Source organism: Microdochium trichocladiopsis (assembly GCF_020744255.1).
Source record: "Microdochium trichocladiopsis strain MPI-CAGE-CH-0230 chromosome Unknown B0I36scaffold_11, whole genome shotgun sequence".
Lineage (NCBI taxonomy): Eukaryota > Fungi > Ascomycota > Sordariomycetes > Xylariales > Microdochiaceae > Microdochium > Microdochium trichocladiopsis.
The window spans coordinates 629,304-654,139 of NW_025763554.1; the positions used below are offsets into that span (position 1 = coordinate 629,304).

General features: G+C 56.7%; 8 protein-coding genes across 8 annotated transcripts; 5 read left to right on the forward strand and 3 right to left on the reverse strand.

Annotated features, from left to right (window-relative positions):
* Positions 1-3,884: 3,884 nt before the first annotated feature.
* B0I36DRAFT_368202 (uncharacterized protein) lies at positions 3,885-5,307 on the forward strand (the record flags this gene model as incomplete). The annotated part of the gene is made up of 3 exons (XM_046159583.1): positions 3,885-4,472; positions 4,553-4,687; positions 4,825-5,307. The coding sequence occupies 3 exons, from the start codon at positions 3,885-3,887 to the stop codon at positions 5,305-5,307; spliced, it is 1,206 nt and encodes a 401-aa protein (XP_046006426.1).
* A 3,894-nt stretch (positions 5,308-9,201) lies between these two features.
* B0I36DRAFT_394871 (major facilitator superfamily domain-containing protein) lies at positions 9,202-11,667 on the forward strand (the record flags this gene model as incomplete). The annotated part of the gene is made up of 11 exons (XM_046161509.1): positions 9,202-9,479; positions 9,547-9,638; positions 9,728-9,751; positions 9,846-9,973; positions 10,036-10,127; positions 10,189-10,225; positions 10,309-10,367; positions 10,422-10,478; positions 10,564-11,168; positions 11,233-11,321; positions 11,446-11,667. 11 exons carry the CDS (start codon positions 9,202-9,204, stop codon positions 11,665-11,667), a joined length of 1,683 nt encoding a protein of 560 aa, XP_046006427.1.
* A 1,032-nt stretch (positions 11,668-12,699) lies between these two features.
* On the forward strand, positions 12,700-14,808 carry B0I36DRAFT_335424 (heterokaryon incompatibility protein-domain-containing protein). Its single transcript, XM_046155473.1, has 3 exons — positions 12,700-13,193; positions 13,268-13,696; positions 13,817-14,808. The coding sequence occupies exons 1-3, from the start codon at positions 12,741-12,743 to the stop codon at positions 14,585-14,587; spliced, it is 1,653 nt and encodes a 550-aa protein (XP_046006428.1). The 5' UTR covers positions 12,700-12,740; the 3' UTR covers positions 14,588-14,808.
* Positions 14,809-15,217: 409 nt separating this feature from the next.
* On the reverse strand, positions 15,218-16,062 carry B0I36DRAFT_253664 (putative N-carbamoylsarcosine amidase; the record flags this gene model as incomplete). Its single annotated transcript, XM_046150770.1, has 3 exons — positions 15,218-15,324; positions 15,401-15,431; positions 15,553-16,062. 3 exons carry the CDS (start codon positions 16,060-16,062, stop codon positions 15,218-15,220), a joined length of 648 nt encoding a protein of 215 aa, XP_046006429.1.
* A 743-nt stretch (positions 16,063-16,805) lies between these two features.
* B0I36DRAFT_335427 (uncharacterized protein) lies at positions 16,806-18,126 on the reverse strand. Its single transcript, XM_046155474.1, has one exon. The coding sequence runs from the start codon at positions 18,052-18,054 to the stop codon at positions 16,939-16,941; it is 1,116 nt and encodes a 371-aa protein (XP_046006430.1). The 5' UTR covers positions 18,055-18,126; the 3' UTR covers positions 16,806-16,938.
* Positions 18,057-19,395, forward strand: B0I36DRAFT_335428 (uncharacterized protein). The gene has a single exon (XM_046155475.1). It carries the CDS (start codon positions 18,082-18,084, stop codon positions 18,985-18,987), a length of 906 nt encoding a protein of 301 aa, XP_046006431.1. The 5' UTR covers positions 18,057-18,081; the 3' UTR covers positions 18,988-19,395.
* Positions 19,396-19,942: 547 nt separating this feature from the next.
* On the forward strand, positions 19,943-21,586 carry B0I36DRAFT_335429 (RmlC-like cupin domain-containing protein). Its single transcript, XM_046155476.1, has one exon. The coding sequence runs from the start codon at positions 19,989-19,991 to the stop codon at positions 21,519-21,521; it is 1,533 nt and encodes a 510-aa protein (XP_046006432.1). The 5' UTR covers positions 19,943-19,988; the 3' UTR covers positions 21,522-21,586.
* Positions 21,587-21,920: 334 nt separating this feature from the next.
* On the reverse strand, positions 21,921-23,976 carry B0I36DRAFT_253690 (uncharacterized protein; the record flags this gene model as incomplete). The annotated part of the gene is made up of 3 exons (XM_046150772.1): positions 21,921-23,414; positions 23,624-23,742; positions 23,847-23,976. The coding sequence occupies 3 exons, from the start codon at positions 23,974-23,976 to the stop codon at positions 21,921-21,923; spliced, it is 1,743 nt and encodes a 580-aa protein (XP_046006433.1).
* Positions 23,977-24,836: the final 860 nt, after the last annotated feature.

Consider the following 24,836-nt stretch of genomic DNA (forward strand, 5'->3'; position numbering starts at 1 on the left):
CGAGTCCAAGAATGCGGGGAAGGTCGATGGCCCGGACCACCGGGACTGGGGTCGTGGCCTTCGCTCCTGGCATGATGTGCATGGTTTGCCAGACTGGACTGGGCACTTTTGCATGGAAAATGCCATACGCCCGTACTGCTAGGTGTTTTTGGACCGTTGGATATTGTAGTCGTGTTTTGTCCTCCTTGGGTGCTGAATTCCCAGCCTAGAACACTGTTTGGAGACTGAGAAAATAGGAATGATCCTTGATGGCATTACAGAAAATCGAGTCGAGGACTATGACAAATACCCTGCTCGATGCTTGTTGACTGATGCTGTTGACTGATGCTTGTGGACGGTACTTGTTGACTGACGTTCGTTGACTGATGCTAGTTGTCCACGTCCAGCACCCTAGACCATGTGCACTTGCCGAGGTACGATCGCGGTCCGGACCAAGGGCGAGACCGCCCGAGGCTTGAAAGTGGTAACAGTGCGTCCCCCACAAGTCACATTGGCTGTTCTGCTGACATTCGGTGCGGCGCTCTGTCCGGTCTGAGCCGGGCCGGGGAATGTTCGGAAGGGCTATCAAGCCCACGTCGTCCAAAGTCCGGAATCGCCCTGCCGCTTAGAAACAACTGGAGTTTCGAGCTGCCCTTCGACAACTCTGTGGTGTATCATGAAAATTACACACTCGCACAGGGAGTGTACAGGAGTTCAAGCCAGGACTAAGGCCACGCCACACGGACTAGGAAGACAGGCATCGGGCCAGACAGCTCGGCTCCCAGCTTAAGGCCTATGAGCGATCTTTTCTCCAGGATAAGTTTCCTGCGGGTTTTGCTGCCCGAATATATATATATGTCCTGAAGCGAGATAGGCGCTACTCAATCGTAAATCACGCCCTGCACCGGCCCCTTTAAGAGGCCTATTCTCAACGGTGCCATTTGTCACGGAGGAGTACGATGCAAATTGCCCAGATGCAAAGCATCATGCCCCGGAAGCCGTTGTGCTTCCTGGGGCTGCCATTCAGCACAGAAAATATCATAGTGACGGCCTTAGCTGTTCAAGCCAAGCCCATAGCGGGCTCGGAAGAGTCCAGTTCGTGCTGGCGATCTGAACACGCAGAACCTCGCTATCACATACCGCAAGGGATCACGTCTTTTACTCATGAGAGTCGCACGAGCACCTCTGACAAAAAGAAGAATTCAACGGCTTGTGTACCTGGACAAGAGGGCACCCTGTCCACGAGAAAGATGTGCCACGGCAAATCTTTCAGGGGTAACAACAGTCGCGCGGATTCCAGCCCATGATGTCCAGAACGGTCGGCGGATGTTGCAAACTATAAGCAGCGACGGATAATCTTGCAGACCGACTGCTGCAGACCATCGTGGCTCACGGGAGCTGATAAAGACGGCGCGGGGCTTTGTGATCTAGATGCCTCTGAAATGGTCCCGGGAGGACTTCGGCAACTTACGTGCCTGAGCATGAGCATAGTACGACTGGACGATCCATTTTGGCGCGGCGGCGAGAGTCTGGACTGGTCGATGATGCCGGCTATTCCTCTTGCCCCTTGGTGATGTGTCTATGTGAGCAGCCCTGATGTATCTAATTTACTCCGTGTGCAAGAAAGAGGAGCGCAGAGAGGGGGACATGATCAAGTTTGCGATAGTGAAAGAACGACAATGCAGGGAAAGGGCGTGGGGGTTCCACTGGGTCATCCTACTCGAACTCTCCGAGGTCTCCTAGTGCTCATCGCAGTAAGTGTTCCTTAGGCAAGGTTGTAGAAGCCAATGAAGACCAAGAACTATGGACGGACAGTTTTGCTGGATGTTTTGGTTTCAAAAACGAGAAACCCAATTGCAAAGTCAGCGACACGTCGAGCGAATACCGCCTCTTGGTCGGCCTGGAAGTTCAACACGTATGCGGGAGAGTCTAGATTGGACGTGCCAACGCCACCTTGTACCAGGGTCCAGATTCACCAGGAAGCCGTGGCGCTCACCAGTGGTGAGTAGACCGGCCTAGGATCAAGGACTGGGGCAGGCACAAGGGCAGGGATGAAATATCCATATGCCTGTGCTTCAGCTGAGCTGGATCCATTCTATGACATAAGCCAGCATGAAGCCATGTACCTTCTGTGTGTCTGGAGAAACACAGGACCGTCATCCCTCACAGGGGGGAAGTCACGTCTTGTAGGGTTTTCAAGATCATCAACTTGGCGCGTTTGGCAGGGCTGTACTAAAGCTGGAGGCGTGCGCCAGTAGCGGAAAATTCTTGCCTAGATCTAGGGTGCTGCAAACAGACAGAAGGGGTCATGGACTACACATCAGTGCTCTCCGGCCTATACCAAGGGTGACGAGAGTCCGGAGCTGACACACCGGAATGAAAGTGCATTGATACGCGGGGGTGAGCTCCGCCACGGTAACTTCCGTATGCTCCAAAGTCTAAAGGTCAGGGAGTGACGAGCTTACGCAAGGTTCCCGAGGCCAAAATGATACACATCGGCCCGCCCTGGGGAAGCCAGGAGGCGGGGCCAGGGTGCAGTCATCATGGCAGACGCGCCCGCCACCCTTTCTCTGCTTCGTCATCCCTCCCCGAATCTCCTTGGGAACAGATCTGAACCAGCTCGATGTGGGCGTAGCGGCCGAAAAAGTTCCCAGCTCGGCGGATTTGATGTATTGCGGCTCATGTCACTATCGTCTGCAGCTAGCCAGCTCGCAGGTTGTTGTTGAGGTCGCCTTCTCTTAGCGCAGAAACATGGTCGCATTGTGCTCTATGACTCTATAGAACCGATCTCCGGGTCGAATCACCCCGCCTCTGCGCCAGGACGAGCAGGTGCTTGTCAGTCAGGTGGCTGGCTGGATGACGAAGGCCCTGGCCAGCAAGCATGAAGTGACTATGAATTCAGATCGTGCGTCCAACTGAGAGCATCCTGCGCCAGCTCGTCTGGCCCCACCGAACTGGCCGGAAACTGCTAAGCGACTGTGACGGCGAGCTTGCAAGCTTGCAGTGGCGACGCGCAGGATGCTGTGGGGGTGTCCCAAGGAGGCTCTGGCGATGACGCCTCGGATGCTTTTGGTCGGCAAGCTCCGAATTAGCCTGGAATATAGGGTTCTGCGCTATCACGGGGAAGCTTGTCAAGCGGGCTTGACAGCAACCCTTGAAAGGTTAAACGAGGTGGCGTGGGTGCCACTGCTTTGTCGCACTCGCCTCGTCGTGATTGAGACAAGCCTCCTACCCAGCCGCCTCTCCCTTGACAGCAAGCACCCCAGTCCAAACGCCATACAACTGCGGCATGACACGATGGGACAACGGCCAGTTGTTGCAGCCCCATGGTGCTCCATCCTGAGGTTACAGTAAGTCTCGAGAGGATTTCTGAGAGTAGTCCGGTCACAGTCCCTCAATGAGTATACTCCCACACCACGACATAGCCCAGGGGAGCTCGGCCCGAGACTGACAATGCGCCCACGACCCGATGCGATTCGAGACGGGCCAAGCTGATTACGCACAGCAGCGCAGTGCCAAGGCAGGCGGGCTCTTCCTGGACAATAGGGCCGCGTTCTGGCATTTCCGCGAGCCCGGAGCAGAGGCGCTGGCGCTGGCCGGATTTGGACACATGCTTTGGCTCGGAACTTTCTTGCACGGCGCCAAAACTCTCCGAGATCCGCTACGTCGCCATGTTAGCCTTTCCATTGTCCGCCACACGATCTTTGATCGAGACCTTTGAGCGTATGCCATGGGCGCTGGTCCTTGCTGGCCTGGCATGTCCAGTCCGGGACGGCCACCTCATATAGCCTAGAAACGACCCGGTGTCGCAGGATGCCGCAGTTTCGCCTGCGTGTCTTGCGTTCCCTCTGCCTTCTTGCATCGACCAGCCCGCCCGGAGCCTTTGTTCTGGTACCACCGCCAAGATGAAACTCGACATCCTGAAGTTCCTGGCCTTGTGCCTGGCCACCACCGCCTCAGCTGATGCTATCGAGGAGAGACAGTTGAATCTACCCCTTACCTCAGCCCTCAACCCAGTGACCTCACTCGTCGGATCAATCCTCAGCCCAGTAGTTTCCTCGAGCTCGATCAGACTATCGTCGTCCTCCATCAGAGTCTCGGCCAGCGTCTCGGCGGGTGTCTCTGCAAGCGTACCGACCATATCGGCGAGCGTCTCGGTAGGCGTCTCTGCCAGCGTCTCCGCCAGCATACCGACCATAACGCCCAGCGTCTCGGCGGGTGTGTCGGTGAGCGTGTCCGTCAGTGTTCCCACGAACATCGTGAGCGGGACCATTGGCTTGTCGGCAAACCCCCTCTTCTCCAGCCAGGTCGGCGCATCTGCCACGATAGCCCTCTGCGTGCCTGCTGCCAGCCCTCTCCTCAATGTGCCCGCGCTGTCGACAGGGCTGGGCTCCGTCACAACAGCCATCAACAAGGCCGCGAACCCAGTCGTGGCCTCAAATCCACTGTTGGGCCCACTCAGCCCGTTGGTATCGACGACACTGACATCCACGGTAAGTCCCTCAAGCAAGCAATGCCCTCCATCACGTTCCGTCAGGGAAAGAATCTGACCGGCCGCCGGTGTCCGCAACAGCAACTTCTCGCCGACTTGGGCTCCATAAACACCCTTCTCAACGTCAACGTCCTCGGAATATTGGCTGCTGTCAGTGCCGGGGGTGGTTGCCTTTCGGTCGGCGTCCAGCTCGACATCTGTCAACTGGTTTTCCAGGTAAGTACCTTGGGCCCTGATGCGTGACCAAGCGCATTTCCTCCTCCAGCACATCATCCTCGGCCTATTTTATCCTCACTCAAGTCTACATCTTTATTTAAAGAATAATGCTAACATCTACCGCCGTTTACGTGAAGCTGATTGATGCTGAGGAGAGGCTGCTCACCACTGTACAAAACGCATGCATCAACCGAATCGGCGTGCTCTGCAGCCCCCTCAGTCTCGATGTCAACCTGGTACTGCAGCAGCTAGTCGCGGTGCAGATCACGATTGACCAGGTGATACAGACCCTAATCAGCCTGGACGTCTTGCCCGAGTGCCGTCAGAAGATGCTCGACCGCCAGAGCGACCTTAAGGGCACCATAGCTGGTACCGTCTACACCCTGGCCAACCTGCCCAATGTCGTTACCACGAACGTAGGCAATCAAGTTGTCCAGGCGCTTGGCATCACGGGCGGGTTCAATGGACCTGTCTTCCAGAGTCTTGCGGGATATCCGAACAGGAAGCGGGGTATTATCCTAATGAGGAGGGTTAATCGATTACCGGCGGATGAGGAGGATGGTGACGATGATTGGGATGATGATACTGAGGATGATGATGGTGATGAGGATGAGATCTAGGGACGCGTGGATTGGACATAATTTTGAGTTGGTAGTTCTCTGGGTGATGACTTGATGATGTCTTTGTTGTTGATGATTAACGTAATCCACGGGTGAGCGGGTCACACGGGTGAACGGGTCACCTTCCAGTGACTCGTACAACAATATGTAAGACAATTCAACCACAACGCCTGAAATCAATTAAAACTATTCGGAATCCTCTTCTTCAGAGGTAGATACAACTTTCTGATACGTACGAGTATTATAACCGGGCTCGCCGTAGACGCCATATCGCCGCGTGCGCGTTTCGGGCCTCCTCGTACGCCCACTATTCTAACTCGTTTCCGCTACTAACTGCTACGTCGTATCGATTTAAGCCTTCAAATCCTTTGCTTGATCAATAGTAAGGGACCCTCCTTTCTATAGCTGCTTTCTTTTCGTACGACGACGGCGGCTAAGGCGGTCGTTCACATCTCGAAGTTCGGCGAGGTCGTAGCGTATAAGGGTCTGCTCATATACTATTATCGCGATCCCTTTATTAAGCTGCTTAAGGCTTGCGATTATGGATAACGGTGAGCTATTCTAGTGTTATACGATGCGATTTTTAATATACTCCGTCTGCGATTCGGCCTTAATCGGGTTATTCGGCGTCTTTGAGACCCAGGGGGGTGGTAGTCCGGCAGAACCTAGTAGTGTTGGCGTACGAAGCTTTATATCTAGCTGCGAAATTACATAGTCCGGGTCGTACGGTACTAGGCCTGTCGCTCTAAAGCCTGCCTGGATGTTTGATTTGGTTATTGCAGCGTTGTACGCCTTATAAAAGGCTGGGAGGAAGTCCTCCTTTGAAACGTGGGTTACGTACGCCCGCATTAGACCTTCGATTTCTTTACCGTACGCCCGTTTTAGAGGTCCAAAACACCTAACATCGAGAGGCTGGAACTTATGCGACGAATAAGCAGGTATATAGAGGGTAACGATATTCTATTCCTTGCAGTAGAGCTCGAAATCGACGGAATGGTGGCTCTCGTAGCCGTCGAGGATAAGGAGGCGGTAGGTACCCTTCGTACGACTCTTTATATGGAAATCGAAGTGTTTTACCTATTCTAGGCCTCTCTCGTTCGTCGTCTAACCGTTTTCTAAAAGCGCGATTACCTAGTTAGCCGGTAGAGGGCTATTCGCGGTCTAGGAGTTAAGGTGGACCTTCCCGGCGAAGATAATGTACGGCGGGATTAAATATGTCACGATCCGATCTCCGGGGTCAACCGTCTGATCGGCGCGGTGGGGTTTATGTTCTGAATAAGGCAGGTAGCGACCTCATGCAATACTGACTCCGTGCTTCTCGTGTTCTCGAGGGGGTTGTCGTTCGTGTCTCTTGCGAGATATCACACTCGGATCAATTGAGTGACTAGGTCAAGTGAAGGGTGAGGGTGATACTTAGATTGATCGCTGAAGTACAAAGGTAATGACTGTCTACAAGGAGATCCTCCTGGTGCTATATATCCTTTGTCCTTCATCGTGGTTCCCTGGATCACTTGGTTTCCTCGTGATCCTGGATCGTCTTGGATCCTTGGTGATCCTCGGTGATCCTGGATCGTCTTGGATCTGTGGTGATCCCAGCGATCCACTTCCGTCTGGCTGACATAATGGGATGCTTATGTAACCAGGGGTGTGCTGCCCCGCGTGCATGACCTGCCCTTGTCCCTGGCCCGATCTTGCGACCTGTTGGTCGGGTGTGACGACCCGACCAACAGGGGAACTGCTTGGGGCTGAGGTAACAAACAAGCCCAGCACAAACAAGGCCGCAGGATCAGGCTAGGGACAAGGGCGGACCAGCGAAGGCTGGCGGGGAACACATTATGTAAGCACCCACCTTATGTCAGCAGCCGACGATGAACGGTCGCACGGCGACCATCATCCGTCGGTCTTGCGACAACAAACTGTCGGCATGCGACCCAACGGTGTCGCAGGACGACGGGCACGATGAAGGACAAAGGGATATATAGAGCCAGAAGGATCTTCTAGATAGACAGTCATTACCTTTGTACTTCAGCGATCAATCTAAGTATCAGTTTCACCCACACTTGAACTAGTCACTCAATTGCCGAGACTGGTATCTCTTCCAAGAGACACGAACGACAACCCAGAGAGAGAACGACAGCAGAGTGTTAGTTGTTATTGCACAGGCTTTACCTATCTTGCGGAACAGCAACCCCAGCGCCCTGCCAGACGGTTGACCCCGGAGGCAGGATCGTGACATCGGGTCGTCACAAAATAGCCGTACGACACGATACCTTAGATTACTGTAACCCATTCCTGATTACCTTGTTATACGGCTCTTAGCCTCCCGCGTTGATCGGAGGTCGTAACAACAGTTTCAGCGGAGATTTTACCTATCGCGAAGCCCGTTTCGTCGAAGTTGTAGATGTTGTTATCGTGGATCCCGTATTTCGCGATTATATTTCGTACGAGCTTAAACTACGTACGATACGCGTCCGGATCCTCGTAAAGGACCCTCTAATAATCGATTCTTCGATTAAAATACGTACGGAGCTTAGGTCGTCGTCGTACGAAGGTTGAGGCCCAGTTCGTTCTAACGCGTAGCGCGTCGCGTATACGGAGGAGTCGATCCGCCATTTCTCAAATACCACTTAACCGCGGTGGAAACGAACGCGAATCTAGGTCGAGTACGTATCGTACGATACTCTCCTCTTCGTATAAGGTTAATTTCTAGCAGGGTAGTCGGGTGTCGTGTTTCGCAGCTCGGCCGTGGTATCGTTACTGGAGTGTCGTACGAGATACATTATAGATCTGCGCAGCCTTTCGTACGCTTAATTTTGGGTCGGATTGGAGCGCATTTAACGCTAGAACCAAATCACTTTCAATTGATTGTCGTCCCATAATTAGAGGTGGAGAAAAAGGAGAAGGAAGTGAACCTCAATTAAATTGCAGTAAAGTGACCCGTTCACCCGTGTGACCCGCTCACCCGTGGATTACGTTATTTGGAGCGTTCTTTGCGCGTTGGCCTTGGCCTCCTGCACACGACCTTGTTCTGTACATCTGCAAAAGTACATATGGATACGGCATCCCCATAATCATGAATCAAGGTTCGCATTGTCGCACACAATTATTTCTAATTTTAACCAGATGCCAGAATGATCATATGTTTGTTTGTGCCTAGTCATCTTAACAGTGATGCAGAGATTGGAGGCATTTGGTTTCAGCCGAACGGAGCTTGGGTTTATAGCCTTTCTTCAGGCATGTGAGTGAAAATATAAATTGCGCGATTCCTTTAAGTCCATCAAAGCGTGCATAATAATCATTGGTAAGTAGAAGCAGGCCTAAAATCCGTTGTTGCTCTGCCAAAGTGAAAAAGTGACATTATGCATCACAAAAGCGTGCTAGAGCTAGATTGTGCACATCGGAAAGAATAGTCCGCCGGGGCCCATACGTCACGGCTCATCGCGTCCGTCGGCCCCAGTCTTTTCCTCGCTCCTCTATCAGCGGGATCAGGCATAGCGCCCGCTTTTACCGGGGTCCAACGGCGCCGATTACGGGACCAGGGGGAGACTGCGCTCGCAGGATTTGTGGTGTCCATCTCATTGAGATCTTTTCATAATCAATGGGCATAGATTGGGCCGAATGCGAGGGTCACGGGAAGACAACACAAGGCGCGTGCACGACAAGCAGAGATTATAACTATTTATCAACACGGGCAAGAGCTGACTACGACGGCCACGGACGACAGCACAGATGTTGGGTGCCGGCAGCCGAGACCGGCCCGCTCCCGATCAGCAGGAGCCCGGTGCTCAGAAACAGGTTGTCGACGACGCTACGGAGGACGAGAGCCAGGGACAGGCCACGGCTACACCACTCACGGGCGGGATCAAGCATGGCGAAGGGGACAGTATGGCTGATATGACCGCGGACAGGTCTGAGCCATATGAAGATAGCGCTGACGTCAGTGCTTCAACCTTCACAACTGATCGCGCCGTGGTTGCTGCTCCATTGCAGCGGACGCAACAACGGCAAGATGGATCTCTTAGTGAAGAAAGAGGCGGAGTTCTCGACGCCGAGAAAGCTACAGACAAGAACGCGGCGCAGCCCCGGGACGAAGACAAGGAACCGTACAGCATCTACACGCGCCGCGAGCGGTGGTGCATCGTGCTCACCGTGGCGTTTGCTGGGGTCTACAGGTATTGCCACGCTCAGCGTCTACAGATACGCTTTCCATAGTCACTAACATTGCTCCTCATGAGCTAGCACGCTCCCAGCGACGATCTACTTCCCTGCGGTACCTCTGATAGGTGTCTCGTTCGGCGTGTCGCAGGAGGCGATCAATCAGACTGTGACTGGTATGTTGCACCGCCACTATTCAATCCTTCCCCAGACAACTATTGCAGCCATAGACGCAATACTCATCTGCATTTCACATTTTGTATAGCCTATCTCGTCATGCAAGGCATTTGTAAGTCTTTACCTCCTCCTTCCCAGCCGGAAGTTGTCATTTCTGGGATGAACAGACGAAACTCTCGTAAAATGCTGACAAGGACGGTAAACAGCTCCCATGCTCTGGGGACCCCTCTCAGACCGCTATGGCCGACGACCCGTATACCTCGCCTGCCTGACCGTCCTGCTGGGCTCCTGCGTCGGCCTCGCCCTGTGTCCCGAGAATGCATTCTGGCTGCTGGTAGGTGCTCCTTTGTGTCCGTCCCCGAACCACTATTACTGACTGGAACTCAAAACCGCCAGATTTTCCTCCGCCTCTTCCAAGCTGGTGGGTGCGCTAGCATGATCGCCCTTGGCGCAGGCGTGACTGGTGACATTGCAACACCGGAGGAGAGGTAAGTTGGCTTGCAGACGTGTCATACACCATCTTGATATTCGCTGATACGTACTCACCAGGGGCGGTTACTTCGGCTTCTTTAACCTTGGACCCATGGTACGTCCATCAGCAACACGGTTGAGCGCGAAATGAGCCGCCTGGGACTCTTTTTTTCTCTTGCGGTTCACTAACATGCACAGCTTGCCACATGCGTCGGTCCAGCGATTGGCGGTGCTTTAGCTGACGGACTGGGGTGGAGGTGAGTGCCTGTCATCCAATCTTCGCAACGCTCAATCTCATTGACGTCTCACAGGGCCATTTTCTGGGCTCTCGTCATCATGGCCGCCATTTGTATGGTGCTCATCTCCCTGTAAGTCAGATAGTCAGCCCCGCTGGATCTCTTGATGTCCTGTAAGAAAATGATATCGAGGACAGCCTGACCAAGGTTTCCACAGTTTCCTCCCCGAAACCCTCCGCAGCCTCGTCGGCAACGGATCCATCCGACCTCCAAATCCTGTCCTCAATCAGCCGGTCATCAAGGTGTTCGGCCGCGGCGTGCGGACCCATCCAGCCCCAAAACGAGACCCGTCCGCCAAGAAACCCTCCATCAACCCTTTCATCCTCTTCACATACCCTGATGTCGCCCTGACCTTGAGCTTCAACGCGGTGACGTACTCGGTATACTACTCCATCATGGCGACCACCTCTTCCGCGCTGGAACACGCGTATCCGTGGCTCTCGACCACGTTGCTCGGGATCGGATACCTACCAACAGGCCTGGGCATGATTTTGGGAGCGACATTGACGGGGAAGTTGCTCGACCGGGAGTATGCAAGGGCAAAAAGCCGGCATGCAGCCGTGGTAGCTGAAGCAGAAACTGCTGCTGCTGCTGTGGCGGGGGGGAGCAGCGCCGTGGAGGTCCCAAGGTTTCCAAAGGAGCACGCGCGGCTGAGGACGATGCCGGCCCATGTTGTGCTGATGGCGGCTGCGGTCGTGGGCTGGGGCGCGTGTATCGGGCATTCTGTGCCCATCGCGGCGCCCCTAGTACTGCAGGCTATCCGTAAGATGAATCACCGAAGCCTTGCGGTGGCGATTGTGAATACTGACTCTGATATCTGCGCTAGTTGGGTATACGGGCATGGCTGTTCTCAACTCGACAACGACGCTGATGATCGACATCTTGCAGTCCCGAAGTTCCTCGGCAACTGCATGCGTAAGTGTTCAACCCTCATTAACGTGGACCACTTCATGCTTTCTCGTCCCCTTTTCACACTCATCCATTCGTGGTTCGAAGTTGGCTTCAATCCGCAATGCCTCGAGCTGACAGGGAGAAACAGATAAACTGCACCCGCTGTTTATTGGGCGCCATGATGGTGGGAGTGACGGAGCGCATGGTGTCTTCGGTACTGGGGTATACCTGGGCATATCTTCTCCTCGCGGGCATCTGTCTGCTCTGCATACCATTGATGTATCTTGAGATGAAGATTGGGCCCAGGTTCCGAATCCCACGGGACAAGGCCGCCGAGGAAGATAGCAAGAAGGCTGGGACTGGCGTATAGGAAGCGGCGTATTACCCACATGCCGTGCCTGTAGCACCGACAGAGCAATTGAACAATACTCCCTTGATCTTACCTTCTTTGGCTCATTATCATACCGGCCCTCACAAGCTCATATTGATCCCGATCGCTCGACAAGCGTGGAAGGCTAGGCAACTTAGAGGCGATATCTGAATACCTCAGATGTTAGCATGTGGTCAAAGTCTTCCCGATGTCTTCTAGTGCAAATCCATTGAGGCGGCCGGTGCAGTATACCCAGCAGGAATGTCGGGTCGTGACGCAGCCGAGGGCAGACCTAGAATGTACAACATCTGGACCACACCAACTCTAGACCTCTGAGCGGCAAACGAGTTTCTATAGCCTGTGAACCGCTAGGTTTTCGTAACTTTCAAGCCACAGGGCCGCCTCTCCTACCACAATTTTCGTGCCGTTATGCCCTTCCTATCGCAGACGGATCGACCCGGTCGCAACCCCTGTCGCGCCAGAGGGGAAACAAACCCCCAACTTTTCACCATGTTCAAACAGGCGCACTACCCCGTGAATTTGCCTTGTCTAAACTCTACCACGTGCGTTGCAATCTCCCGCGCAATATCAACCACATCACACGAGCACTGCAGTATTTGATTCTCCTGTATCCCCTGATGGCACTTATATGTTTATCCTGTCATGATGTCGGGCACAGGGTTGCAGCTTGCCCCGCACCTTGGCAGCCGCAGCCGCATGCAAATGGGCGAGTCTCTTCCAGACCGGAGACGCCACTTCGCAATGGCGTCTTGTGCCAGCGATGCAGAGACTACAACCCAGTGCAAGTACTGGAGGCTGGCGATATCAGGGAAGAACTGACAAGAACAGAAGGCGCCTTTCTCGAGAACGAAAGGAGGCGTCTTCAGCTGGGCAAGCTCCGCGACATTGACCTCTTCGACAGCTGCCCGTTCTGCAGACTGATCTATCAAGTCTTCCCGGGGCCCCTGACGAATGCAGACCTCGATACGGAGTACTACGTCCGGCCGGTGCTGTCCTACGAGCGGTTGGGTGTGGCTCTTGAGCCGAGCTGCGACGATGCAACCAAGCGGCAGATGGCCGTCTACTTCAACGTCGAGGACCAAGACAATGCCATCTCTCTCCACACGAAACACCTGGGCATGCCGTCTACGTCCCAGCTGTTCCGAACCCAGAGGTTCATCGGCCTGTCCAACACCAACCCCAATCGGAGCAGACCGGCTCTGCCTGGCAGGAAGAGAGGAGCCAGGGTTGATCCTGCGCTGATCCTGCAATGGCTTCGAATCTGCGAGACGGAGCACACGGTCCAGTGCACTAGGATGTGGTCCGATCGGCTGCTCTCGAGTCGCATGATTGACGTCAAGGCACGCAAGATCGTCACCTGCCCCTCTCAATGCCGATACGTCGCGCTGAGCTACATGTGGGGAGGCGTCAGTCCGCAGCCAGGCGCCCTGGAGGCGGGAACGCTTCCGAGAACTATCGAAGATGCGATAACGGTGACCAAAGCTATTGGCGTCGACTATCTGTGGGTGTGTCGCCAGTTTCCCTCATCAAAATATGTGGCGATCCTGATCTGGCTGCTAACTGTATATCTGGTGGGTAGGTTGACGCCCTCTGCATCGACCAGTTTGCAAGCGACCAGCAGAGGCAGCAGCTCGCCATGATGGACCTCCTGTACAGCTGCGCTTACATCACCATTGTCGCACTGCACGGGGACAATGCGGATTCGGGGCTCTGCGGCGTGCGAGATGACGAGTCCCCACGTCCCAGCCAGGCCTGTGAAGTCATCGACGGCACCGAGCTGGTCTCCATCTTCGCCCTGGCAGAGCTCGAGTTGATGACTTCTCAATACAACACACGGGCGTGGACACTGCAAGAGTTCCTCCTCAGCCCGCGCAGGCTGGTCTTTGGCAAGAACCAGGCTCACCTGTTATGCAACACGGCCCAGTACACGGAGACTATAGACGAGACAGTCGATCCGGCCAAGGTGCTAGCGCCGCCAGAAGGGACGCAAACTGGGTTTTACTTTCCTGTGAGTTGAAATCCATTATATAACCCAGCCAGTGACTGTGACCTTGTCATGGTCGGCAGGTATTCGCCCTGCATAGTATCTTGACTGCTCGGATCCCTGACGGGTACGTGCCCTACGTAGTCCTCCCACGCCGATGCCGCCCCAGCAAGCCGCCTGGCGGTCGCAGACTTCCACTACCGCCAGCTCGTCGACGCCTACACCAACCGCAAGATGACCAACAGCTCGGACTCGCTCAACGCCGTCCTCGGCGCGCTCGAGTACCTCCGCAAGGCCGTCCTGCCGGGCGGCTTCGTGTTCGGCCTGCCGCTCGCGGAGCTGCCGCAGTCCCTGCGCTGGATCCACCACCGCAGCGTCCAAGCTCGCCGGCGCCTGGCGTTCCCGTCCTGGAGCTTCGTCGGATGGGAGGGCCCCGCGCTGTACAATGAGACGCTGGACCTCGTCCACGGCGAGGGCGAGGTCAGGAGGTACGACGCCAAGACGGACCTGGTGGTCGAGTATCTTGGCGTTGCTGATGGCGGCCACCACCACACTCTGCGTCTGCGTGGGAACACCCTGCGGCTCGAGATACGCAACCAGCCGTTCAACGATGGGTACGTGGTTGGCAGTGACGGCGGGATTCTGGTCGGTATGCTGCACGAGGGCAACGCCCTGCACAAGAACACGTTGCCGGAGGGAGTGTTTGATTTCCTCGTTGTGGAGAGGCTGACGTACAGAGCTGCACCGGAGGGTCGAGTCCGGCATGCGTTGTATCTTCTTATGCTAGATCCAGGTCATGAGAAAGGGGTGTGGGAAAGGCGGTCGATGGTGCGTCTGTTTGTCGAGCCGGGGTTTGAGACGAGTCCCGAGTACGGAAGTCTACTGGGCCAGCGGATAGATGTCAAGTTGGAGTAGGCATGCCATCTCGTCTCTAATGAAGCAGGTCATAGTCAAGAGTTCAACGGGCAGAACGTCGAAGGTCTGCCGTAACAAGTTTTCGAAGAAGAAGCAGACGCTATACTGTGCAAGGCCGTAAGGGAGTTGATTACCAGTTTTGGCCGAGGATTATCCGCGAATGAGCAGGAGGCGCAATGAAAGCGTTGGTCAGTAGATCTAGGCCAGTGCGGGAATACACATCTTGTCATGGATCAGAAAACGTTTGGTGTGAATAGTGGCCAGTGCTATGCCGATGATTCACGGTAATGTCACTTGCAACCCCCAAAGCTTACCTTCCTAGAATATCTTCTACATTTTGAGTTTTCGGATCCGTCGTCGGCCCCATCACTATTGTGATTGCTTCTTTCTGCTGCTACACCCGAGAATCTACGAAGCGGTATCTCGCTGTACGCCCAGGATCGCACTCCTGCGCTGTCAGCAGGGCCTGGTCGAAGCGCACCTGGTTTGCACTTGATCAGATGAACAAAACAACCATAACCACATCACGTCACAGCGGAAAAGAGCACTTGAGTATTTGATCATTGTATCATGGTTCGCATCTATCCAGCTACGTTCTCTGTAAGACATGCTTTCTCCACGTTGCAAACATCATGCCTTAGGCCACCCTGCCTTGAGATGCTCTACCGCCTCGGCCTCGGTCACCACGTCGGCATACTTGGCATTCAGGTCGAACAGGTTGGCATTCTGAATCTCGTCTGTTTTTGTAATTCATGAATCAGCAAAAATGGACTTCCTCTTCTGTCTGCTCCTGGGTCATTAGAGGGCACTTACCACTGCGATCACCACACGCCGCAGCGACAACCTGGACGTCACGAAAGCACCTATTAGCACAATCCCACCACACCGGCCACTACCCCTCCGCGTAGAGTGCGCGCGCGCGCGAGAGAGGGAGAGGGAGAAGGAAAGAAAAAGGGGCAGCTCACCATAGGCCGATACCCAGACTGCATCGCATCCAGCGTGCTCGCCCGCACGCACCCGCTCGTGCTGACGCCACACAGCACGACCGTGTCGGCGCCCAGCACGGCCAGGTCCGTCGCCAGGTTGGTCCCAAAGAAGGCGCTGGCATACTTCTTCTTGACCACAAGCTCCCCCTCCACGGGCTCCAGGCCCTCAAGCCACCCGCCCAGCCCCCTATCATCCGCGACGTTGAACGCCGCCAGGCTCTTGCTCTTGAGCCAGAAGAGCCCCGCGTCCTTCATCTCCGGGTGCGTGTACTCGACCGCGGTCCAGACGACCGGCGTGCCCGAGGCCCGCGCCGCGGCCACGAGCTTGCGCATGACGTCGGGCGCCGCGGCGGAGGGGGCGTGGGAGAGCGTGGACAAGGGGGATCCTTCGGTCCAGTAGGCCTTGCACACGTCGATCATGAGCAGGACGGGCTTGGCGCCCCAGCCCATCACGTTGCCGAACCCGGAGGCCTTGTACTCTGCGATCATGGCGTCGGCCATTTTTTTTCGTCTTTTTCTTCTTTGTTCGGTCCTTTTTTTTTTATTCCCCTCGGGCGTCTGGGTGGGTTATTGTGTTTTTTCTTCTGGCACTATTGCCCCGGCCGGGTGCGCGTGGGTCAAATATGTGATTCCTCTGAGCTCGAGCAGGCTTTGCTTCTGTCGAAGAGTCAAGGGATAGATACCAGCTGTTCTGCTGCTGCTGCTGCTGCTGCTGCTGCTGCTGCTGCTGCTGCTGCTGCTGCTGCTGCTTGCTGCCCAGTCCAGACCACTAATAGTCGATGTCCTAGATGCGATAAGGACTGTCCTTCTTTTTCCTTGTAGGGGATGGTTGACTGCTGTTCGCCTGAGAAAATCCTCGGCGTCAAGGAGGTTTGAGGCTGGGCGCGGTGCCAAGACGCGGTGATCGTATCCTGTTCGCGGGAGGGGTCATACAAAGTCACGGTGGTTGTCGTCGGCGGCAGCGCAGAAGGGGGTCCTTGATATAGACTCGGACTGGTCCGATGACCCCACTTTCACACTCTCGATAAACCACCCACATTGGACAATGGTCGGCACTCGTGGTCCCGGCGCCCGGGATGCCGACGGCTGGGGGGGTCCGACCTCGCGGGTGGGGCGCCGGGTCGGGAAGATGGCCGAGCACCCACCATCGCTGGCGGTTCACATGGCAGATATGAGATACACTCTCCCTCGCTCACCACCAAGCCACCGATCTTCGATAAAAAGAGCTCTCTCGCAGTTCAATGTAGGTATTATTCATTTGCTTTTGTATGTAATTCACCCATAGCTCGTGTACCCCAGCTACAGTCTTCTTACTGCCGCACAATCTGCACCTCGGCTTGCTGCCCGTCATAAAACCAAAACGCCTTACCACGCCTCCCACTTCTGCCCGCCCATGGCAATCAGCCGGTTGAAAAGTTCATCGCGCAGCGGAATGGCCGTGATACGCCACACATTTCCCAGGCGGTCCTCAATCTCCAGACCATCATTAACCTCTCTGCCCAGCGACCAGCCCACCACCAGCTTCGCCTTCCAGCCATAACCACCCAGCTTCTTCAGCCCCGCAATGTCGCCAATCGGTATACTCCAGAGCGGGTGAAGGTCCTCGCGATCGACAGACCCAATCTTCTCAATGGTCACATCGGTGCTGAACGCCACGCACGGGATCGTCGCCTTGCTCGAAATGTACACATGGCCCTTTTGCCCCTTGTAGCGAGCCTTGAAGTCCACTGGACCCGACGTGAAAACCTTATGAGGCGAGGGCACGACGCCCAGGCGGTCCTTGGCGTGGTGCGAGCCCGTCTTGGCGCGCACGTGGTCCGCGCCAATAACCGCCTTGACAGCGCCCTTGGTCGAGCTCTTGAAGAAGTTGACAAGCTTGGCGCCCTTCTTGCCGTGTTTCTTGTCCTTGGCTGCGTCTATGTCGTCGCCGCCCGTCTCATAGGCAACAGTCGGGTCGTGTGCCATGGCCTCTTCGATTTCGGCGTCCGTGGCATTCAAGGGAGGCTCCGCGCCGGTGGCTCTGAGCTCATCATTTGTGATCTCGGCGGGACGATCAGGAGGACCTTCGGTGACGCGCGGAGGTGGCGGGAGAGGGGCCTTGTTGGCCTCGCCGATGCGATGGAGCGTAAGGGTGAGCTGAGCATTGGTCGGGATGCCCTTGAGTACTGTATTGCGGAGCTCAAGGAGCTTCTGCCAGTGTGGGAACTTCCTGTTGAGCAGTGCGAGACCCCGTTGGATAATTGGGTCGCCAAAGAAACCGAAGCCGACGCCAAAGGTCATGCCCTTGGTGAACAGGTATGATGTGGTGAAGAGGGAGACCAGAAGAAGGGGAGCCAGAATGCCGGCAAGTCTAACGCGGCCGACATGCTTGGGGAACGGCGGCGTTGGAGACAAGGCGTTGCCAAATCGCTCCCACGTGTCCGCAATGTCGGCCAGGGCGCGCATTGCAGGTCGCATCTTGGTCCAGACGGCAGCCTCCATGGGCACCTTGGTCTTGTCCTTGGCCGGATGTGTCTGGCCTCCCGCGGCGACTTCTTTGGCCTCGGCGGCGCCCGAAGCAATCGAGGTCGGGTCAGGCACATTGTTACCAGGAGGAGAATCGTCATCACCATCCGGATCCGCCTGCGGGTGCTTGCCGGTGGCGCTGGTAATGGCGACACTGGCAAACGTGTTGAAAAAGTTGGAAGCCTCCTTCTCAACGGCCTCGCCCTTATGGTTCTCTGGAGCACCGGTGGCGCTATCATGGCTCGCCAGGACGCCCGACTTGGGCTTCTGCACGCCGCCAGTCTTGGAGTCTACCAGTGCCAAAGGTGCGGGAGGGAAGAGTGTCTCTCTCGCAGGCGGGTAGACGATCAGAGTGATTGTCGTCGTCAACAACAGGGGAGTAATCAGGTCAAAGATCCAAGCGACAAAGTAGGTAGCACAAAAGGCCGCGGTACGTCGCGACTCACGCCACGACCGAAGACGGACAATGTGCTTGACCGCGCCAAGGACACCAATGATGACGGTCATGTAGAGACGCTCGACATTGGCTCTAAGCTTGTCTGGGCTGAACTCCTCTTCATCGGCGATGTTGAGATCGAGGTTGCCTGGGACGGAGGCGGGAGTCTCTTTGACGTGGTATATTTGCTTGTTGAAGCGACGGGTGAGCATCCAGAGCTCCTCATTGTCGATGCCGCCCACGAGGGGCTGCGGGATCTCCTCTTTCGGCTCGTTCCAGCCGAGGTTGGCGACCTCGTCGTCGTGAGGGACCTGGGCATGGCCCACTTCCTCGTGGTCGTCCATGACGAGGGCGTGCGAGAGCGTGGGCTTCTCGGCGAGGTGGGTGGCCTTTTCGTGTTTCAAGGGGTCTGTGACGGGCTGGGTTGTGCTGGGGAGAGGCAGGGCTTCGGTGATGGTGTCGACAAGGGATGAGACGGTGTTTGTGTTTTCCGTCTGTGCTGCGCCCGATGGTGGACCTGTAGGGTCGCTGTCTGGATGCGAGGAGGACATGTTGAAGAAGAGGCTGTGCGTTCGATATCGACGCACGAGGCTCTGATATAGGTCGAGGTCGGCAGGGAAGCAGTGGATGAGATCTGGATCTGGATCTGCAAGCTTGATGAGGAGACTGCAGGGTTTATGGCTCCACGATGACCAGGGAGCAGAAGGGACGGGGAAGAAACTTGGCAGAGCCGACAGAGCGGGACAGATCAACACGGACGATGCAAGTGAGGCATTGGGCGTACTGAAAGCGAGCAAGACCTTGCTTTTGCACCACTGCGCCGGAGGCCATGCTGGGCAGGTGTTGAGACAGATGACGTAGGGTGTGTTTGCGTTTGCGGAGCAGGCTCCCCGCGGGGCTTTGGGCTAGGCAGTTGGTGGTTTAGCCTGGCCGCGGGAGGCATGCGAGGCAGCTGTCACTGTGCGTGCGGCTGAAGAAGACGTCCCAGAGACAGGATGCCAATTGGGACAGCCATTTGCAGATCTGGACAACCCAGACATGCCAGCCCGTGCCAGATCACGACATCGACGCCCCCAGCAGGCAGGACACGATCGATCGGCCGCGGCAAACGCCCAGACGTTGTCTTGACGGCACCACGACAGGGGGCCTGGCCGGGCTGTTCCCCACTGGCCATGCGATGATGATGCAACGCTGCTTCCCATGCTGCTCGCTCGCCGCTGGGCGGCACACGACCTGCCACCTCGAGTCGCGACAACATGCCCATTAGTTCTTCCAACTGGGCAAACCTGCCACTTGCCTCTTTATTTCTACCTCGTGGCCATCTTGCCATCGTCGCAGCTGTGCCCTTGGCTGTGTTGAATCTGCACAGGGTTGAACTTGAACTTGCCATGCGTAGATGTCTGCAAGAGCTCTGCAACAAGGGCACCCCCCACCACCACCGCAACACCCACAACCGCCGGAGCACTACTCCTCTATGACGCCATGTCCACATCACGGCAGCTTCCACCCAACCGCCGAGCCCTCCGGCCAAGCACAACCACGTCCCATCACACAAAGCCGCCTCTCCAGAGCCGGGGAGCTCGGTGCAATGATTAAAACGGCCAACGGCCGGCACCTGGACGTGGCTGCCGCTGTCCTGTGGCCCGCCCTTGACGAACTTGAAGACAATAGACAACTTACAGACTCCCCATCCTCGACAGCAGCAAGAACAAACAAAACTGCACCAGGGGAGATCACCACCATCACCACCGCAACCATGTCAGAACGCGTCTTCCAGCTCGCAGGCACCTGCAACAACTACCCCTGGGGCAAAAAGGGCCGCCAGTCCCTCGCCGCCCAGCTCTGTGCCAAGACGCCCGGCACCGACTTCTCCATCAAGGACGACGAGTACTACTCGGAGATGTGGTTCGGCGACTACCCCGACTTCCCAGCCCGGAAGCTGTCCACGGGCGAGTTGCTCAAGGACGTCCTGCAGGCCAACAAGGAAAAGCTCCTCGGCAGCAAGGTCAACAAGCACATGGGTGGCCAACTGCCCTTCCTCCCCAAGATCCTGTCTATTGCCAAAGCCCTGCCACTCCAGATCCATCCCAACAGGGACCTCGCCAGCAAGCTCCACGAAAAGGACCCCGAGAAGTTCACCGACGACAACCACAAGCCCGAGATTGCCGTCGCGCTGTCCAAGTTCGAGCTGTTTGCCGGGTGGAAGCCGCTCGGCGAGATCGCGCCCGTCTTCGCCGCGGTCCCGGAGCTCCACCAGTTCCTCCCCTCCGGCACCTCCCCAGACAGCAAGTGGACGGACAAGACCCTGCGCGAAGTAACGCGGAACCTCCTCAAAGCGTCCCCGGAGACGACAAAGTCGGTCCAGTCCGTCTTATCCACCTCCTCCACCGCCAAGAACATCCCGGACTACATGCCGTCCCTCCTCCAGCGCCTGCAGTCCCAGTACGGCCCGGACGACGCGGGGAGCCTGGTCGCCCTGCTGTGCATGAACTTCTTCACCTTTGCGGCGGGGGACGCCGTGTACATCCCCGCCGACGGCATCCACGCGTACCTCGCGGGCGACATTGTCGAGTGCATGGCCCGCAGCAACAACGTGCTCAACAGCGGCTTCTGCCCCCGCGCCGACCGCGACAACGTCGACCTCTTCACCGACACCCTCACTTTCAGCCAGGCCCACTCGCGCGACGACATGTACCTGCCCAGTAAGCCGCTCGGCAAGGGTAGCCACCAGAGCCGGAACGGCAGGACGGTCGTCTACGCGCCCCCCATGAGCGAGTTTGACATGTTCAAGACGGACCTGCAGGGCCCCGGGGACGAGGACGTGCTGGGAGCGCATGAGGGCCCTGCCGTCGCCATCGTCACAAAGGGCGGCGGCCTGCTCGAGGCGGACGGGCAGCAGTTTGATGTCAAGGAGGGCTACATCTTCTTCGTGGCGCCGGGCGTCGAGGTCACATGGAAGGCCGGGGATGGCAAGGACGGGCTGCAGGTCCATACCGCCGCCGTGTAAAGTCTGCAGTCACCAATCTGACAGGCAACAGTAATAATGGCTGGTGGATTGTAACATGTGGAGAGTGAAGAACCACCAAGCGTGTGACGAAATGCATTCGAGAAATTGCAACCCGACGCCTTTGTGATTGAACCGTGCTATCTTCCTTCTGTGCTACTTATGTACAGTTAAGTTCCCCCCGCCCCCTGGTTGTATTTATTTCGAGAAATTAGATCCAAGCACAGATGCCAACCTTCCCTCCCTCGTGCGTCAAATTTCAAAATATCCAAACCAAGCTTTTCCATGCCCCCCGAGAAATGTTTTTGCGTCAAAAGATCACATGTCTTTTTTGTGTATGCCGAGAAGAGACTGCAAGCGCTTTTTGGTTGTTCATGTTTAACCGGACAGAGTGCCATTTTCTCATTTGGCAGTCCTTGATGAACTGGTGGTATTGTCGTCCTTCTTGCTCGCGCCACCACCAACCACACCGGCATAGCTAGTGCCCCAGATGTTGGCTACTGTGCCCACGCCCGATTGCCGCTTGCGAGCCCGGATCGTGCTGTCCCGGTCGCCATCCTCGTCCATGGCAAAGACAAACTCGCCGTCTTCCTCGCCGATCGGGGTCGTGTAGCGAGCACTCGAGCTTATCGACGAGCTGCTCACGTGCCTCTCGCCGGAGCGGCCATTCGCGGGCCGCGCCAGGTGCGAGTGTGGGTGTAGCCTGGGCGACTCTCCACCAGCGCCGTCGATCCGGGTCCGTTGCAGTTGTTGAGATAACGCGCCCACGCCACCCTCTATGCCTCCCGCTTTGGCGTTGTGTAAGTGCGACATGGACGAGCTGAGACTTGAATTGCGGAGTGGGCTACCGACATGCCCAAAGGCGCCGGCACTGGCTGCCGCAGCCTGCCGTCGTGATTCGGCATCCTCGATCGGGCGGTGGAAAGATGACGGACCCCATCTACCAGGGCTCGAGGCCAGCGGACTTCCGAACTTCAGTGCAGAGATATCTCCGCTCGGCGTGTTCAGGCCAGTGAGAGCAGGTGAGGCGCCGGGGCGGTTCATGGCTTCGTCTTCGGCGGCTCTTGATCCTCGGCGGGCCTTCTCGGCGGGTGTGAGCAGATCCCTTAGGTTGTCCGGCACGTAGTCTTCCTCCAGAAACGAGAAGTCGGACTCCCAATCCCTGTCGATGTTGGAACGAGGGGCGCTGCTACTAAGCATTTTGGGCTTGGCGAAACGGCTGGAGTGCATGGGCCTCTTCCCAAAGTATTCGTCCGGCGTGTGGCTAGGCGGCGATGACGGGGTGACGGTGGCAGAGAGGCGATCACTGCCGCCAAATGCTGAGTGGTGCAAAAGCTTCAATGCTTCCGAGGTGCGGCCATCTCTCTGTGCTGTGAGGGAAGGTGAGGGGGAATCGATGCCAAATTGCGAGGGTACGGAGGACGGGAACGGGCCGGCAGGGTGGCGAGCGGCATGGGAGACTCCATTGGAATCAAAGGATGCAGGCAGCGGAGCATCTAGCACCGACAGGCCCTTCGCAGCCAGTGGCGACAGTCCCAATCCGAACCTGGAAGCATCTTCGTCCCTTGGCGATCCATACTGCGAGCTTATCTGCGCAAAGGGCCCGTCAATGGTGGGGATGCCGTTCTCAATGCCCGAACGACCCTCGAGGTCCTGGTAACCATCTGTGGGCCCAGCTGGATAGCCATAGATGTCGGCATAACTTGGGGCAGCATCGGCACGGAGGAACGAGTGTGTCAGGGCACTCTGATTCGAAGAGTTGTACGCGGCGGGATTCACTCGGTTGCCGAGGTGAAGCGCGGGAGCAATCGAGATGCCATTCTTGCCGTAGTTGATGCGTCGTCCGTCGGCGAGGATGTGGACGTTGGCGCATTTGGGACCGAACTTGCAATTGCCCTGTCATACGTTGCACAAAGTTTTAGTTTCAATTGATCATTGGTGGCTTGTCATGAGGTTTTGTGACACGTCCTCAGCTCGGCCCTAGGATGTCGCACGGGCGCCACATGGGGAAGTTTGTGGGGGTGCAGAGATGGGCGAGCAATTCCTCGGCGGGCAGTGCACTGGTACATCCTGTCAAGTCGAGCGGGAAACGGGGCTTTGCTCACCTTAGCAAAGTATTTGCAGACGGTTTCGGCGGCGTTGCCCAGGTCGTGACTGAAGGGACAGGCAGAGCCTGCCTGGCAGGCGCCCTGGCGGAAGAACTTGCATGGAACATGAGATGTGTCTGGAATTGCAGCGAGGCGCGGTTAGCAAAGATGTTTGTAAGGAGCAGGATAGGCCCATCCCCGGCCCAGAGGGGCGGAACAGACGGCCTCGGGTGAGACTGACTTGGGGGGCTGCGCGGGCCTTCAAAGCGGCCGCCCTGCTGGGAGGTGGTGGCTGCGGGGTTGGCGGCATCGCCAGCAGCGGCAGCGTTGATCTTGACGCTGCCGGAGCGGCCATGCCTGTACTCGGCCATGGTGGATCGTGGAAGCGGCGTCAGACCGTGGCTGCTGCTCAGGAGGAAGGCAGCAGCGCGGTCGGGATGGCGGCGTGGGTTCTGGGAGAGGAGGGAGGAAGTAGAGGGAGGGGCGACTCCGGCCCGCGATGTCAGTAGGGCAGGCATGGCATCAGACCAGGGCGGGCGGGCTGCTTGCTGATTGCTTATCGTGGGTGCTCGATAAGCCGCGACGGGGTCGACGGGGTCGCGGTGGCCAGTGACAGGGCCTGCTCGGGTGGGCGGCGCCAGGCCTGTCCTGCCGACTGTCGTTTCCGGTCGTTGTTTGCGGGGTGGGCTCCCAATCAGCAACACCCGATTTGAGGCTGCAGCAGTCGGTAATAGCGGCTGAGGATCTGGTTAAGAGTGAAGCAGGTGCCGCGTGGCCGGATGATATGCTGGTGCTGATTATTGGGCGGCTAAGACAAAGCTGGAGGTTCTGCAGCGGGACGGGACGTGCGACGATGCGGTGACGAATAACTCCCAAGAAGGGAAGGGAAGGGAAGGGGCATGCCCTATTCTTATCCCCTGGAACCAGGACGGTCGTAGCTGGTGAAGCAGAAGGGAAATGCCAGAAGTGGACGGATGTCAGGTGTGTGGCTTGTTGTGGTCATGGAAGGCGCTGCATCCATTGTCCGCCCCAGACTCGCTTGTTGGTTGCCAGGGGCGGGCTGGGACGTGATGGCAGGTGAGCGGCGGATGGTGGGGGTCGCGCGGAGCCTCCATTCTTGTCCGTGTCGCGCATCCGTCATTGATCCTACATGGTATATGATGGATGATACCTGAACAGGCACCCGGCCGGGTCTAGATGACCACCCTGACGCTTCGTGCTGCTGGGTGGC

Bases quoted from the DNA above. Each gene is read 5' to 3' on its own strand.
- B0I36DRAFT_335429 (XM_046155476.1), top strand. From the start codon at position 19,989: ATGACGCCATGTCCACATCACGGCAGCTTCCACCCAACCGCCGAGCCC.
- B0I36DRAFT_335427 (XM_046155474.1), bottom strand. From the start codon at position 18,054: ATGGAGGCTGCCGTCTGGACCAAGATGCGACCTGCAATGCGCGCCCTG.
- B0I36DRAFT_335428 (XM_046155475.1), top strand. From the start codon at position 18,082: ATGTGTCTGGCCTCCCGCGGCGACTTCTTTGGCCTCGGCGGCGCCCGA.
- B0I36DRAFT_335424 (XM_046155473.1), top strand. From the start codon at position 12,741: ATGGCCGTCTACTTCAACGTCGAGGACCAAGACAATGCCATCTCTCTC. The intron at 13,194-13,267 runs GTGTGTCGCCAG...TCTGGTGGGTAG, and splicing joins TTGGCGTCGACTATCTGTGG to GTTGACGCCCTCTGCATCGA. The intron at 13,697-13,816 runs GTGAGTTGAAAT...TGCCCTACGTAG, and splicing joins AAACTGGGTTTTACTTTCCT to TCCTCCCACGCCGATGCCGC.